Raw genomic sequence first — 13961 nt, 5'->3', positions numbered from 1 at the left:
GGAGCCTATCGCAGCTGTTTAATATATTCATATTTTATATTATTCTAGACTCCTTTCTGAACGTCATAATTTACGCAATACGTGTTCACGTGGAATGGCAACAGCTCCTACTACTTATCATGCTGGGATTTACTCCAAACTCAAGATATACCTTTACCTGACAGACAAAATAAAGGGGTAAATTTACAGAGAAAATTGACCAATCAGAGCTGTGTTCGTCTTCTGCTCATGCGCAAGAATTCTTGAACCTAAAGTTGACATGGCAGAACTGACAGTGGACACACAAATGTGCCCGAGTTCAACCTGAAAACTCTGATTCTGAAAAGATAATCCCCATGGTGCATGTTGGATATCGGAGGCCATTGTCGAACCATAATATTATTAGTGACTGTTCCCTACGCGAACATCAGGTAAGGTTGTTTAAATAACTTTAATAGAGGTCACGTAAGCAATGCAATCCAGGAAGCTAGCACGTAGCATGTGTGATCTTGTGTGTCAGTCGACTATGGATTTATTTGTAATTGGATTGATTTATTACAGTTGGTAGAATTTTGGTTTAAAATTTGTAGTCAATGTGAGAAGGTTCTGTTCATCCCCCCCCCCCCCCCCCCCCCACGGCACCAGAACAAGAGATTAAAAGTTTCGAAATCTAAAAGTAGAGCTACTCTTGTTCAGACCCAAATAAATTCCCATCATAATAGCCACTGTCTTATTGTCACTACAATTCCACCGTGTAGTCTGATCAATCTTTATTTTTTTTTAGTTATACAAACTGCAATTTGATTCGTTTGTCGTCACACTTGTAATTAAGAGTTGAATGCGCGCATAGCATTCCCCCCACCCCAATTGTTGATGGGTTAACGCGTGGATTTCCTTATTGAATCTAGCTAGAAATGCACTTGATCACATCAGACTTTTATTGTTATACCATAGACGTTACTTGTTCGTTTGGGAGTTGTCACAGATGTGCACTTGTGATTGCAAAAGCTGCCAAATGCTGATAAAGTGTCTTATCTCGATTATGTCTTTCCCCCTTCAGATATTGAAACTTTTTTTTTTTTTACACTTGATGTAAATTGATATTATACACATCATACAATGGTACTTCCAAGTACGCAATGTTTGTTCCGTGACTGATCGAGCAGTAAATTTCAAAACTATTTCCCCATCACAAGTTTGGGACTTTCAGGGTCCAAACTGTCACCACCATAAAAACTTTATTAATTGTACAGGCAATACTTTCACCCTTACAGCTTTCTGTTATATTTGATGCATTTTGACCCCAAAAAACTTATTTACCGTTAAATTTTATGACCTTACTTTAAGTCACAGATTATCAAGACATGACCATAAGTAAACCTGTGTGGTCCACTGGCCTCGTATAGAATGACAAACTACTCCATTAGACTGCACCACATGACCAGTTGGTTGGTTGGTTATTTTCGTAATTAATTAAATTAGTCCTGCAAATCCAAGCAATGTAAACCAAAAATATTAATTGATGTGGAAGTGAACCCTTGACTGGGTGGATAAGTGACTTTGTGGCATTTCCCTCATGATCCTACAGTCATGTGACTGCCCAGTCTGTGTTGTTGCAAACTGAAGTTTTTCAAGGTTCTGCCCTTTGCCTGGAATGGCATTGCATCCTTGGATTGTTGACTTGAAAGAAAATGTTGTGTGCAGTAGAGTTAAAAAAAAAAAGAACATTTTGTGGACAGTGGAATTTAGAAAGAAATGTAGGGGGAAGGTTTCATTTGAAGTGGAAGGGAAATTTTTTACTTATTCGGTCACCTTTTGTTGAAAATATGTTACATTATACATTGTTCTCTAATGAATTTAATCACATTGTAAACAACTTAAGAATATATTGTATCCCTTACTCTTCAACACACTCCAAAAACACGTTATGCTGTATTTTACCACAAACAACACATGAATTTGTGCCACTACTTAATCGGGATTTGAACATATTTCCAGAAAATGTTTAGCAAAACAAGAATAAAAGCCTTCAGTGGAATATTCTGATTGTTTTGTGTAATTTTTGTTAGGAGGCTGAAAGTCATCCCTCAAGTTCTCAGGGAGCTATCGGCCTGCCCTGATGAAGGCCCAGCAGGATGGAGACCTCCTCCAAGGTAACCGACTACAACAACAGAAACATGAGCAACCCGCATATCTCTCAAACACACACATCATGACGTTAGAATGGCAAATCTTTATTCTTGTCGGTGTTATGGACTTAAAAGTATTTTTAAAGATTCAAAACTGCTTTTCATGTTGATACAGTTGTACAGTAAGATTTGCCAGTCTTCATGGATTTTTTTTTCCAGGTGCAATTTTTATAGTTCAAGTGAAATTTATTGCCGTGTGAGTAATGTTCGGGCTAAAGTTCAGTTGGCTTTATTTGTGCACATATAGTGTAATGTTGATACAAGTTTCTCCAATGCACTGTCTTCCCAGGGATTTTTTTTTGTTTGTTTAATGTCAGAATGTTTTGACATTTAATGGCTGAGTCAGGTAATTTCGTATCAGTGGTCAGTCAAGTCCACTTTGAACTTTGTTTTTTGTGGTTTTTTTTTTAGAGGATTCCCCTGACGACGGGGACACTCAGACCAACCACTACAGCGCCATCTCACCTCCGGCCTCCCCTGGAGACTTAGATGAGCCTTTCTCCACGTACTTTGAAGAGAAGGTGGCCATCCCTGAAAATGTCAATCAGGTACTCCTAAAACAGAGTCCTCGTGCTTAATTGCGCTTTTACTTTGCAGACAAATTAAAGCAGCATAGTCACCTCCTCCATTTATTTTGTTTTTCAGGTGTTTAGTTTTAGGAAACTCTGGGCTTTCACCGGACCCGGGTTCTTGATGAGCATCGCCTACTTAGATCCAGGCAACATTGAGTCTGACCTGCAGTCTGGAGCAAAAGCTGGATTTAAGGTGAATATTCATCATCTTTAATGGCTTGGAGCGTGATTTTACCTTGGGATTTATCTTGTCTGTCCTCCTCAGCTTCTATGGGTGCTTTTGTCAGCCACCGTCATCGGGCTGTTGTTGCAGAGGTTGGCGGCACGTCTCGGCGTGGTCACGGGGATGCACTTGGCTGAAGTTTGCAATCGGCAGTATTCCACCGTGAGCATTCACTCTCCCTTTTTAAGTTTAGAATAATGGCACCGTGAAAATGCAAATGTTTTTTTTTGTTTCTATAATACAGTAAAACGGAGTCCTTTTTCCTGCAGGTCCCACGAATTATATTGTGGATCATGGTGGAGTTGGCGATTATTGGTTCCGACATGCAAGAAGTGATTGGCTGTGCAATAGCTCTCAATCTTCTCTCTGTGGGCAAGTAGGTATTTCATCCATCCAATCTTTACTTATTAAGATGTGAACGTGATGTCACACTAAGTCAAAGTCACCTTCTTTTTTTTCCCCCTAGGATACCTTTATGGGCCGGAGTACTCATTACCATCACAGATACATTTGTGTTCCTTTTTTTGGACAAATACGGTACGTGATGATTTTTAAACCAGTAGTTTGTCCTCAGTGTTGATTGACAACGTCTGATCCCTTTTGTAGGCCTGAGAAAACTTGAAGCTTTCTTCGGCTTTCTTATCACCGTAATGGCTATCAGTTTTGGTTACGAGGTAACACCCCACATACTATTCAAAAGATTCCATCAACAACATTCTTGACTCTTTGCCTGTCTCTTTGTAGTATGTGCTTGTGAAACCAGACCAAGGGGAGGTGCTGAAAGGCATGTTTTTGCCGTACTGTGAAGGATGTGGGCCCACGCAACTGGAGCAGGCTGTTGGCATTGTTGGCGCTGTCATTATGCCGCACAACATTTACCTTCACTCGGCTTTGGTCAAAGTGAGAATTGTTTTGTACTAAATAGGTTACAGCATTGCCAACTCTGCAGCCACCACTGCTTTTTAAGTTGGCTTTGAATCATGTGGTTGTGTGTGTGTGAATGAAAGTACGTACTAAACAAATATTATGAACTCTTTCATTTCCCTATGCACCAGTCTCGTGATATTGACCGTCGAAATAAGAAGGAAGTAAAGGAAGCCAACAAGTATTACTTCATCGAGTCAACCATTGCACTCTTTGTTTCGTTTCTCATCAACGTCTTTGTCGTCGCCGTTTTTGCCCAGGCTTTCTACAATAAGACCAACTGGCAAGTGGTGGGTATACTGGACTGTTGGCATATCAAGTCATTTCATTTCATTTTAATTGAAGTCTTTATTTTCTGCTCGCAGAACCAAGAGTGCAATGTAACCAACATCCCTCACCAAGGTCTCTTCCCTAACAACAATGAAACACTGGAGGTTGATATCTATAAGGGGGTATGTCTGCTTGTCAATACTTCCTGTAAAATGTTTTAAAAGTTCGAATGTTTAAAAAGGTCAACGTAAACCGAAAGATTTGGTGTATATTATGTAATGAGTAAATGGAGATTTTCTTTTGCAGGATTAGCTCACTCAGAATGAGTGCATTGTGAAAAATACTTTTTCCCACGTGTAATTTTATGCCACTTATTCAGGGAGTGGTTCTGGGCTGTTTCTTCGGTCCCGCCGCGCTGTACATCTGGGCCATCGGCATCCTTGCAGCAGGGCAGAGCTCCACCATGACAGGCACCTACTCTGGACAGTTTGTTATGGAGGTACGTTTTCGTGACTGTTGACAAACAAAGCAAAGACGAGAGCAATGTGCTTATGTTTTGTTTTGGTTTTTTCGTCCCTCTCTTTGGTAAGGGTTTCCTAAACCTTCGGTGGTCTCGTTTCGCACGAGTGCTACTGACGCGTTCCATCGCCATCACGCCGACGCTGCTGGTTGCCATCTTTCAGGATGTCCAGCACTTGACTGGGATGAACGACTTCCTTAATGTCTTACAAAGCATGCAGGTCTGACTCGTTTTTGAATACTTGTAAAACCTGTTATAGTTTTGTTACAGGATGCGTACAACTCAATTCTACTTCTTGTCCTTCAGCTTCCTTTTGCCTTGATCCCAATTCTGACCTTCACCAGCCTGACATCCATCATGAACGACTTTGCCAATGGCTTGTAAGCATGACAGTTATAAAATGAACTAGTCCGTTCAACTTACTCAACATGGAAGTATTAATGTATGGCGGCAACAAAAGTGCGTACACCTCTGATTAGAAGTGTCCAAATTTTGCAATTGTCTCTCCTGTTTGTCATGTGACTTAGTGCTACGAGATGGTGTTATCACTGTCCTACTCTCTCATACTTGTTACTGGAAATTTAATGACATGTTGATGGCAAAGAACTTTCGAAGGAACAAAAAAAAAATAAATGGTAGCCCTAATTATAATGGCCTGGGCTATTATAGATTGTCTATGTCTAGCATCGGCAATGAGAGTATGTTCTTGTTTCTTTCAGGTTTTGGAAGATCGGTGGTGGCGTTGTCGTCTTGTTGGTTTGTGCCATCAACATGTACTTTGTGGTGGTCTATGTGGCAACTCTGCACAGCATTTGGCTCTACGTCCTGGCCGCTCTACTCTCCGTCGCTTATCTGTGCTTTGTAGGCTACCTGGTGAGTTGACATACTGCTGCATTAATCAACATGCAGTGGGTGTGGCTTGTGTATAGCATTCTGCTCACATTTTTCAGGAATGAGTAAGCAAAAAAAAGAATCTCTTTCACATTACACTCAAAGATGTTATTTGACTGGCTGGGCTTTCCCGTCTTGTGTGCAGGTGTGGCACTGTTTGGTCGCCCTGGGGGTCTCCTGTCTGGACTTTGGCAGCAGGGTAAGCAATCCACCTGCTGTGTTCATAGAGGAACAGTCTGAGTGCGACTCCTAGAGATGAACTGTACAGTAACCAGCAACGTTCCTCTTTCTTCTGAAGACTCTGAGCTCAGTTCTCAACCGGGACTGTTGGAGTTTATGGCAAAGTCTTTTTTCTGTCAGTCGTTTATGTTATTTTTGTGGCGAGCCGGTTATCAGAAGTTAGTCCACTTTTGCACGAATATGATTTTTCCCCCCAAAGGGAAAGGGTTGAACACAATCTGTTCCGAGACACTAACTTTACAGATTGCTCTGCTTCCACATGGCAAAGTACAATTAAATACTTTTTTTTTTTCCCCGTATGAGCGACAAAGGTTGGAGTTAGCATTTATATATCAATTATGAAAATGTAGCAGATGTCATACAAAGACCTCAAACTGTGGAAGCCGCATTTAAATTCCAACAAACTTAAACTCGCTTCAAAATGTTCACACCGCCGACCGTTGCGGTTGTATTAGCATCGTTGTACCTTAAAAGTGGTGAATGATTTAAATCAATTACATTTAAAAAAAAAAAAAAAAAAAAAAAAACATTTTTTGAGGCAACCTAGTCTACATCAATATACTCCATTATCAGCAGTTGAAGCACTGGATTTCTTCACCCATCATACGTTTGTTTCAAATAATAATAATGTTAAAAGTTAAGATACCAAATAATATCCAGCTGAGTTGTGTTGTGATATTGTGAGGCTGTAACATGTCCAAAACACTGAATGGGGAAATTTGCACAATTATGCTAAGGCGATTCCATTTTACTACAATTATGAGTCCAAGTATTAATCAGTGCCAGTAATGGTTGCACTAATCCTTTTTTTTTTGTGTGTCCTGCTACATCTTGTCGGGCTCTGTGCTGATGATGGTTCCTGAAAACGCTGTTAAAAAGTTTGACTGTCTTTTTAGAAGGACCTGTGAGATAACTGTCCTTGTGTAATTTCTGACTTGTTAGCGAAAGGGATCATATGGGAACGGAATTAGGTAATGTGAACTAGTCCAAGTATTTGAAGCACACATTTCATACAACCAAGTTTACTGCCACAAAATGGCACTTGATATCTTTATTTGTGCATCTGTGGTAGAAGTCCTTTTTTTCTTGATTTGTACTTTATTGTCTTTTTGATATTATGATAAATGTTGTATTCACATTTTAATCATATATTACATCACATATTAAAAGTCCGCTTCATTCATAAGGTGTAATCTGCGCTAATGAGCACACAATTGTAATTCTTTTTTTTTTTTGCAAAAAAATATGGCTTTTGTGCTCATACACATTTGGTCTGTTTCCGAGAAACCATGTATGCAGTATTGTCTACATTTGTCTCATTTGTGTCCTCTTCTGACAGAGACCCATCATTTGTTTAAAATAAACGCCAAAGACTGCTTACATGGTGTTTTATGTCTCAATTCTAAAGAGTGCTATGAATTAATCTGATTAGTTATAATAGCACCACAATATCTTATTAAAATGCGATGCGAGACAGTGTAGCATGTGTGGTAATCGCTCTCTTTCAGGACTTTCCAGGGTTAAATGAGGAAAGGTGAGATCCTTCAATGCATCACTAATTCAAATCAATAAAGTCACGTGATTAACCTCCCTGTCACATTTGTTTTTCATAAATCACCACTTTCATTCTGTAGTCTCACAGATGCACAAATGGGCCCAAATAAGTACTGTTATTTCCCTACTTCTCTTTCTCTTTGTTTGTGCTGTATGTCGGATTTACAATCTAAAATTGATTGTTGACAATAGGAATAATCACTTAAGGATCATTTTTAACAATATGATCGTCCAAATCTGCCACACTAATGAAATGTGCATCTCTACTTCCTCTCTCCTGCAGATGGGTCTTGCACGGCATACAGATATTTACTTACTGAATGACATGGATGTGGACGGTGTGATCGAGCGATAGGAGATGACAACGTGATGGAGGTCAAGAACACCAATGAGATTCCTGCTGCATGGCCAGTATCTTCACTTTCAGTGCCTTCCACTTTAAAGTGCCCTGCTGATTATGTCTGCAACTTCTGCCAAGATATGGGCCCACATTGCACTTTGCGTTTGATAAAAATGATGTGAATAAAATAAATATGCAGCAGAAGAACATACCAAAAACACCAGCTCATGTAACAACTATTACTTGGTAATTGATATATTTGCTAATTTATTCTTAAGGTTCGAGTTTTGCTTTGTGGGTGTTCACATTTGTTGAGGCGTTTCAATGGATTATCTGTCCTTTTTCGGTCAATATGCTGGAGTGCTAAAGTGTCGGTGAACACCTTGAAAATATAACCTTCACTGGCATAATGACAAAATGGGATGAAATGATGAACCTCCAGGATGCAGAATGGTCAAATGGAACTTTTTATTTGACTAACTTCTGAGCTGCACCTGCCCTCTTTTACCTCCACCTGTGTGCCTCACATCTCGCATCAGCAGAGAAAAAAAAAGTCAGATTTGACTACAGGACCAAATATTGTCATGTTTAAATGTATTTTTAATATGTAGCTCTGCCCCCCCCCCCCCCTTTCTAACTGAATTTTGTACTGGGAAATGCATCTATTTATTTTATGATCTGTCACGCTCCGTGCATAAATGTTCCTGGAAGTGCAAATTAAAATAGTCACTGTCACAAAGTGCTTAAAAAACAATTCACACTTAAAACAAATGCTATTGTGTCCATGTTTAACTGACTGGTAGAAGAGTATATTTATGAATCCCTTGCGACCCACATCATATTACATGATAAACCAAGCTGTAAAGAAAAAAGATATATAATTACAATTACACAGTTACGTTTTTGTTACCTTTAAACATAATTGGATACTGTGTGTAATATTGTAATTTAATAAACATGAAGCGTTTTGTAAATTAGGTCTACTGTCTTTACTCTGGCATGTTCAAGAACAAAAGTGCAGTCTTTAATTTCCCCCATTACAAAAAATTCCATGTTCTCCAAACAGGTTTATGTAGACATGCAATTGGTTTTACTCAGATAATTTACTTTCAAGAATCATCAGTGTGTAGCTTTTCATTAACAGCCTTTTATAAAACAGCCCAGAGATTTGGTTCTTGAGCGTCTTCCTGGCCAGTGGGGGTCGCTGTCTCCCGTGTTGACGTATGACGTGGCAGGTTGTACGTCATCACATTTCGTCGAACAAGATGAGCGACCAACTCTTCCAAATCACCACCCGCATCTGGTGAGTCTCATCATAACTTTGTGCTGCCACGCCACTTTAAATATTTATTTCAGTAGCGTTCGTGTAATTTGGTGCAGGTTTTCTCACACTTGCTAAAAGGAAGCCGGCTAATTTCTTCATCATCGTGAGCTTTTCTGCTTGACGTGACAGCCGACCCCCTGTCGTCATTATTGCGTTAAATTGATGCAACATGAGGAAAGTGGCTCTCCTGCTTTCAACCTGTGTGCTCTTCTTCCTCCTCCTGAGCACCTGCCGAACAGCCAGACAAGGTCAAGACATCCGATGTGGAGGTTGGTGTCTGCCTGCACGTTACATCTTTAATCAATGTGCCTTTGATTGTGCAAATTGCATGTTTGATGAATGCTCCATTGTGCAAAAGCCAAATAGTAAATGGTCCTCGTACCCCCGCTCAGCTTGCAGGGCCCTGGTGGACGAGATGGAGTGGGCCATCTCCCAAGTTGACCCCAAGAAAATGATCCAGACAGGCTCGTTTCGAATCAATCCAGATGGTAGTCAGTCCATCAGGGAGGTCAGTATGCTATCTATTCATCTAGCTTAACAGGAGAGAGTGAACGTTTGTGCTCAACGACTGAATTCGATTTTTAAAATTGAAAGATGGCATTTTGTAGGAGGGAAACAAAAAAATAATAATTTTGGGGGGGGGGGGAAGAACGAAAATACATAACTTTGAGATCATTGTGAATGGTCACCATAACTACTACACTGGTTGTAATCCACATCTGCCGACAGGTTCCTCTGGCACGCTCTGAGGGAAACCTCCTGGAGCTGTTGGAGAGCGTGTGCGAGAGGATGGAGGACTATGGCGAGCACTTTGACGATGCCACCACCAGGAAGTCTTACATTCGGGTCAAATCTCGCAACGGTGAGGCCATGGACCTCTCAGAGGCAACGCTGGATTCAAGAATCACCAGCAGTTTAAAATTTGCAGTGAGTACAACGCACTGAAGATTTTTTGTTATTGTGATGTGTTCAAATTTATCATGAAAATGACTATATTGTGAGTCTTGAAATGATTTATCTTGATGGCTTGTGGCAGTGTGAGGCCATTGCTGAGCAGCATGAAGACGAACTCATCGAATTCTTCTCTCATGAGACAGAAAATGTCAAAGACAAACTCTGCAGCAAGCGAACAGGTACATTTGCAAATTTAGGTTTTCATACACAGAGTTTCATCAGCGTTTAATTTTCCTCACTGCATTCTACTTATATTCCCTGCCAGATCTTTGTGACCATGCTCTGAAAATCCCACACGATGAACTTTGACATCCTCACGCCATGGCGTCAGTCTCTCTTCAGCTGATAATGGCCAGCTCACGCCATGGCGGTGGCGACGGAGGCGAAAATAACTGCACAGATTCCAAATGTTGAGAAGTTGCTTTAGTCATGGAGTATAAGGGGATTGTGTTGACTTTTTGTTTTTAGTACCATTTCATCACCCCTTATATCTCTACCTCACATCAGCATTCTCTCTTTAATTAGACATTATTTTGACTGTGAAACTGTTCAAACTTAGTTGCAGGATATTTTATGACGTAAAACCGCCTCCTTTAGAATGCTTATAAAGAAATAGGAGAGGAAATAATACGACCCTTTGGATAAATTTGCTAGACTGTTGAATATGTTTCACAAGTGTTCACACCCACCAAATATTTTGCTGTCATTTTTCTACTATTTTCAATTGTATGAACCCAATTTTTGTATAAATGTCAGATTTCTGCATCTGTTTTTCCTCCATTATTGATATGCAATCTTTTATGAACAAACTCTTGTCCACAGCTCAATTGCTTCACAAGCCCTGCCCAAAATATCACCTCAACACGTCATTGCTCACAAATGCTAAAAGGTTTCATTTATACGATTCCTTATATTCTACAGCTCACCCTCTAATAGTTACTAAAAACAACATATTACAATTAGTTATGTGGCTTTGATAGTTTATTTCAAATTTGTTTTGATGACATGGATATCATTCTGAAATCAAATGTGATTACAATCAGATAAGCTGCAGAGAGACACTTATAATACAAGAGCAGAATAAAAATTCATCAAACTAATAATTCACATTTATATTGACAATGTCAGGTGGTTATTACTGGAGCATAATATTTAGATGCCAAGCATCCAAATTAGATGTCATCAAACATTGGATTTGGAGTATTTCATATTTTTTCGCATGCGTCATTTTACTGAACATGTTTTATGATTCATTCCTTTTTGAATGTGTAGGTTGAGGTCTAATAAAACCACATTGAGTAAATCAAAGTTTGCATATTTTCCCTATATTGTAATTGCATTACATGGTTTCCTCGTCTTTTGATGCCAATCCGTCGTCCACAATTTGGTCCTTCTCACTCTGGTCACATTGTTTTTCATCTCCATCACCTTCTCCCTCTTTCTCACCTGTCGTGTTATTTTCAGCTTCAACCAGGCAATCGTCATCTGCTATAATAACCGTGTCCCCGGAGTCATGGCTGCTGGTGCTACTGCAAGACAGCGTGTCGTCCTCACGCCATGGCTGTGGCAATGCACAGGTGCCCTCTAACACCTCAGGTTCCTCAAAGACTTCCCCGTCTAAATCGACATCTGCATTCCCAGGATCCCAAAAGTCAAAGATTTCTTCTTCTTCGTTCTCAGAGTCCGGCGCTGTATGTTTCCTGATGCGATTCACTGCGTCCCACAGTGAGTTGGGATATTCAAGCTGTGCACCCTCGGAGATACCAAGGGAGGCACTTTCATCTTCCTCAGGAGGAGGTGGATTTTCAGATGGCAAAGAGTCCAGAGGAAGAAGACCAGAGAGACTGTCAGGTTCTCCAACAGGACAATCATGGTAGGCTGATTCAGTTTCTTCTTTTGACGCTTGTAGTGGAGTGAGAGTTTGGGGTTGAGCCTCATGGTTTGTTTCAGAAGGCAAGCTAGGAGATGATAGAAGGTCACTCTGACACTCAGTTGTCAGTTCCTCAAGACCTGGCAAGTCCTTGTTGTCCTCAGGTGATTCCACGTTAGGCTCTATCACCTTGACATCTAGTGCTTGGAAGTCCAAAGATTTGATCTCCTCATCCTCACTTTGATATGGGGTCACTGTATGAAAATGCTCTTCTGAATCATCTGTCTTGTTCTCTTCTTCAGTTTGAATGCAAATGAGTTGATGCTCAGCGTTGAGTTCTGCAGGATTGCCTTGGGATGTCCTGGAATTTGGATCTAGAAGCTCCAGAGCAGTATCAATGGCATCTTCATTGGCTGGGTCACATGCTAATTGCTGTTGCGCCACCAATTCATCTGTCCCATCATTGGAGGATACATCGCTGAGCTCACCATACTGTGAAGATTGTCCCTTTTCATCTTGGTCTTCCTCACTAACCTCAAATTCAGGCATTGCAGTGGAATTAGTTACATCAGAAGGCAGAGTTGAGGGGTCAATGAGGGGAACCAAAGTTGGCAAATTTTCCAGCGATATGGTTTCCGGCTGAAGTGTGCAATCGGCGATCAGATCGAGAGTTCCTAACTCAACATCTGGAGCTTCCTCAATCTCTGAGAAACACGGTAGCACCTGAGCAGCTAAAGGTGGTGGCATAAAACTAGGATTGAACTCTTGGGCATCAACTAAGAGAGGATTTGAAAAAGCAGGAAGTAGAGTGACATCATTGCTGATGTGACTCGGCTCAGGATTGGTTGATTCTTGAGTGAACCCACCTGGAGGAACCTCCATCATGTCAAACTGATGCACATTGTCTATTCCAGATTGGCCGTTAGTCCCAACTATGTTCAACACATTGAAGACCTGCTTCTGAGGTCCTGAAAAGTTATCAAAAGCAACACAAGGACTTGTATCTTCATCACCGAATGTCGTTTCCTTACTTTGGTCTTGTGACTGCTCCTGCTTGGTGGTTTCTTTTGATAGCTTCCCAAACATTTCATTTTTGCTTGCTTCATCTAATCCTTTGTCTCCATCTTTCTTTTCAGCGTGCTCCTCCAAAGATTCTCCTGCAGTATTTTCATTCATAAGAGTCGTTTTTGCTGTATGGTTCAGGCTGTTCATTGACAAGAGATTTAATTCAATGTTTTGATCAGGAGGCAACTCTTGGCTAGGAAGACTGCAGGATTGGCTGGAAGAGGCGGGACTGTGTTCCGGACTCGTTGTGGATCCCAAGAGGTGAACGTGTTCCTTCTTGGGAGACTCAATGAGTTCCATTTTGACAACAACGCATGTTGTGTCAATCACTAGAACATCTTTTTCCTCATCTGTTTCGGGGCCTTGTTTGATATCGAGTCTTCTGACTCCCATGCCTGGTGGACTCTTATTCTTTTTTGTGAAACTTGGCTCCCTCCACAAAGGATATTTGGCTGACACTGACTGAGTGGCTCGTCTCTCAAATGTAGACTCTGTATTATTTAAGTTATTTGGGCAATTGTCTGTCTTGTCCGTCTTTTGCAGTTCTTCTTCTGGCGGCCCAGTTTTTGTGCAACTTGGTGTCATCTTTGTAGGTTTGAGTTGCCTGTCCCCAAAGGTCAATGTGAGTGCCTTATTGTCCACTTCATCTGGCACTTTGGATGTTTGAATATTTTCACCAATGATAGGTGAGCATTTTCCGAGATCTGGATTTGGAGTGTTTGTTTGATCACTAACAGTCGTGGATGGGTGTTCTGTTGGACCTGCTATCCGTGACACTAAACAAAAAATTGTCAACCCACCTGTCTTCTTGTTCAATCTGAATTTCCGTCCTTCGATCACTTTTGGGGAGGATTCCTGGATTATCTTTGTCATAACTTCTTGTGAAATTCGTGGATACGTCAAATCCTTGTGTGGAATATGTGCATAATGAACTGGGTTGCTTTGGTAGCCTTCTAACTCGTGGCAGAGTTTTTGGCTCCTGTCTGGTTTATCTTGCATCTTCTGCTGCCAATAGTGGGGCATAACTGATGAACCTTTATAGGGAG

The 13961-nt window shown here is 40.7% G+C and overlaps 2 protein-coding genes across 3 annotated transcripts; both read left to right on the top strand.

The window, feature by feature from the left end:
• The first annotated feature begins 242 nt into the window (after nucleotides 1–242).
• Nucleotides 243–8676, top strand: LOC133162126 (natural resistance-associated macrophage protein 2-like). Of its 2 annotated transcripts, none has more exons than XM_061291093.1 (17): nucleotides 243–410; nucleotides 2049–2132; nucleotides 2580–2716; nucleotides 2814–2933; nucleotides 3006–3125; nucleotides 3233–3339; nucleotides 3430–3500; nucleotides 3570–3637; nucleotides 3708–3863; nucleotides 4019–4177; nucleotides 4253–4339; nucleotides 4537–4656; nucleotides 4748–4897; nucleotides 4984–5057; nucleotides 5397–5550; nucleotides 5714–5767; nucleotides 7646–8676. In XM_061291093.1, exons 2-17 carry the CDS (start codon nucleotides 2099–2101, stop codon nucleotides 7715–7717), a joined length of 1683 nt encoding a protein of 560 aa, XP_061147077.1. In that variant the 5' UTR covers nucleotides 243–410; nucleotides 2049–2098; the 3' UTR covers nucleotides 7718–8676. The 2 variants fall into 2 exon arrangements, with proteins under 2 accessions (XP_061147077.1, XP_061147078.1); XM_061291094.1 differs by lacking the exon at nucleotides 7646–8676 and adding an exon at nucleotides 7317–7628.
• Nucleotides 8677–8883: 207 nt separating this feature from the next.
• Nucleotides 8884–10745, top strand: cnpy2 (canopy FGF signaling regulator 2). Its single transcript, XM_061291095.1, has 6 exons — nucleotides 8884–9005; nucleotides 9083–9295; nucleotides 9419–9534; nucleotides 9756–9953; nucleotides 10063–10159; nucleotides 10246–10745. Exons 2-6 carry the CDS (start codon nucleotides 9196–9198, stop codon nucleotides 10287–10289), a joined length of 555 nt encoding a protein of 184 aa, XP_061147079.1. The 5' UTR covers nucleotides 8884–9005; nucleotides 9083–9195; the 3' UTR covers nucleotides 10290–10745.
• The last annotated feature ends 3216 nt before the right edge of the window (nucleotides 10746–13961 follow it).

The sequence above is a fragment of the Syngnathus typhle genome, linkage group LG11, assembly GCF_033458585.1.
Source record: "Syngnathus typhle isolate RoL2023-S1 ecotype Sweden linkage group LG11, RoL_Styp_1.0, whole genome shotgun sequence".
NCBI lineage: Eukaryota > Metazoa > Chordata > Actinopteri > Syngnathiformes > Syngnathidae > Syngnathus > Syngnathus typhle.
The sequence above is the reverse complement of the archived record's forward strand: the minus strand, read 5'-3'. Positions and strand labels throughout refer to the sequence as shown.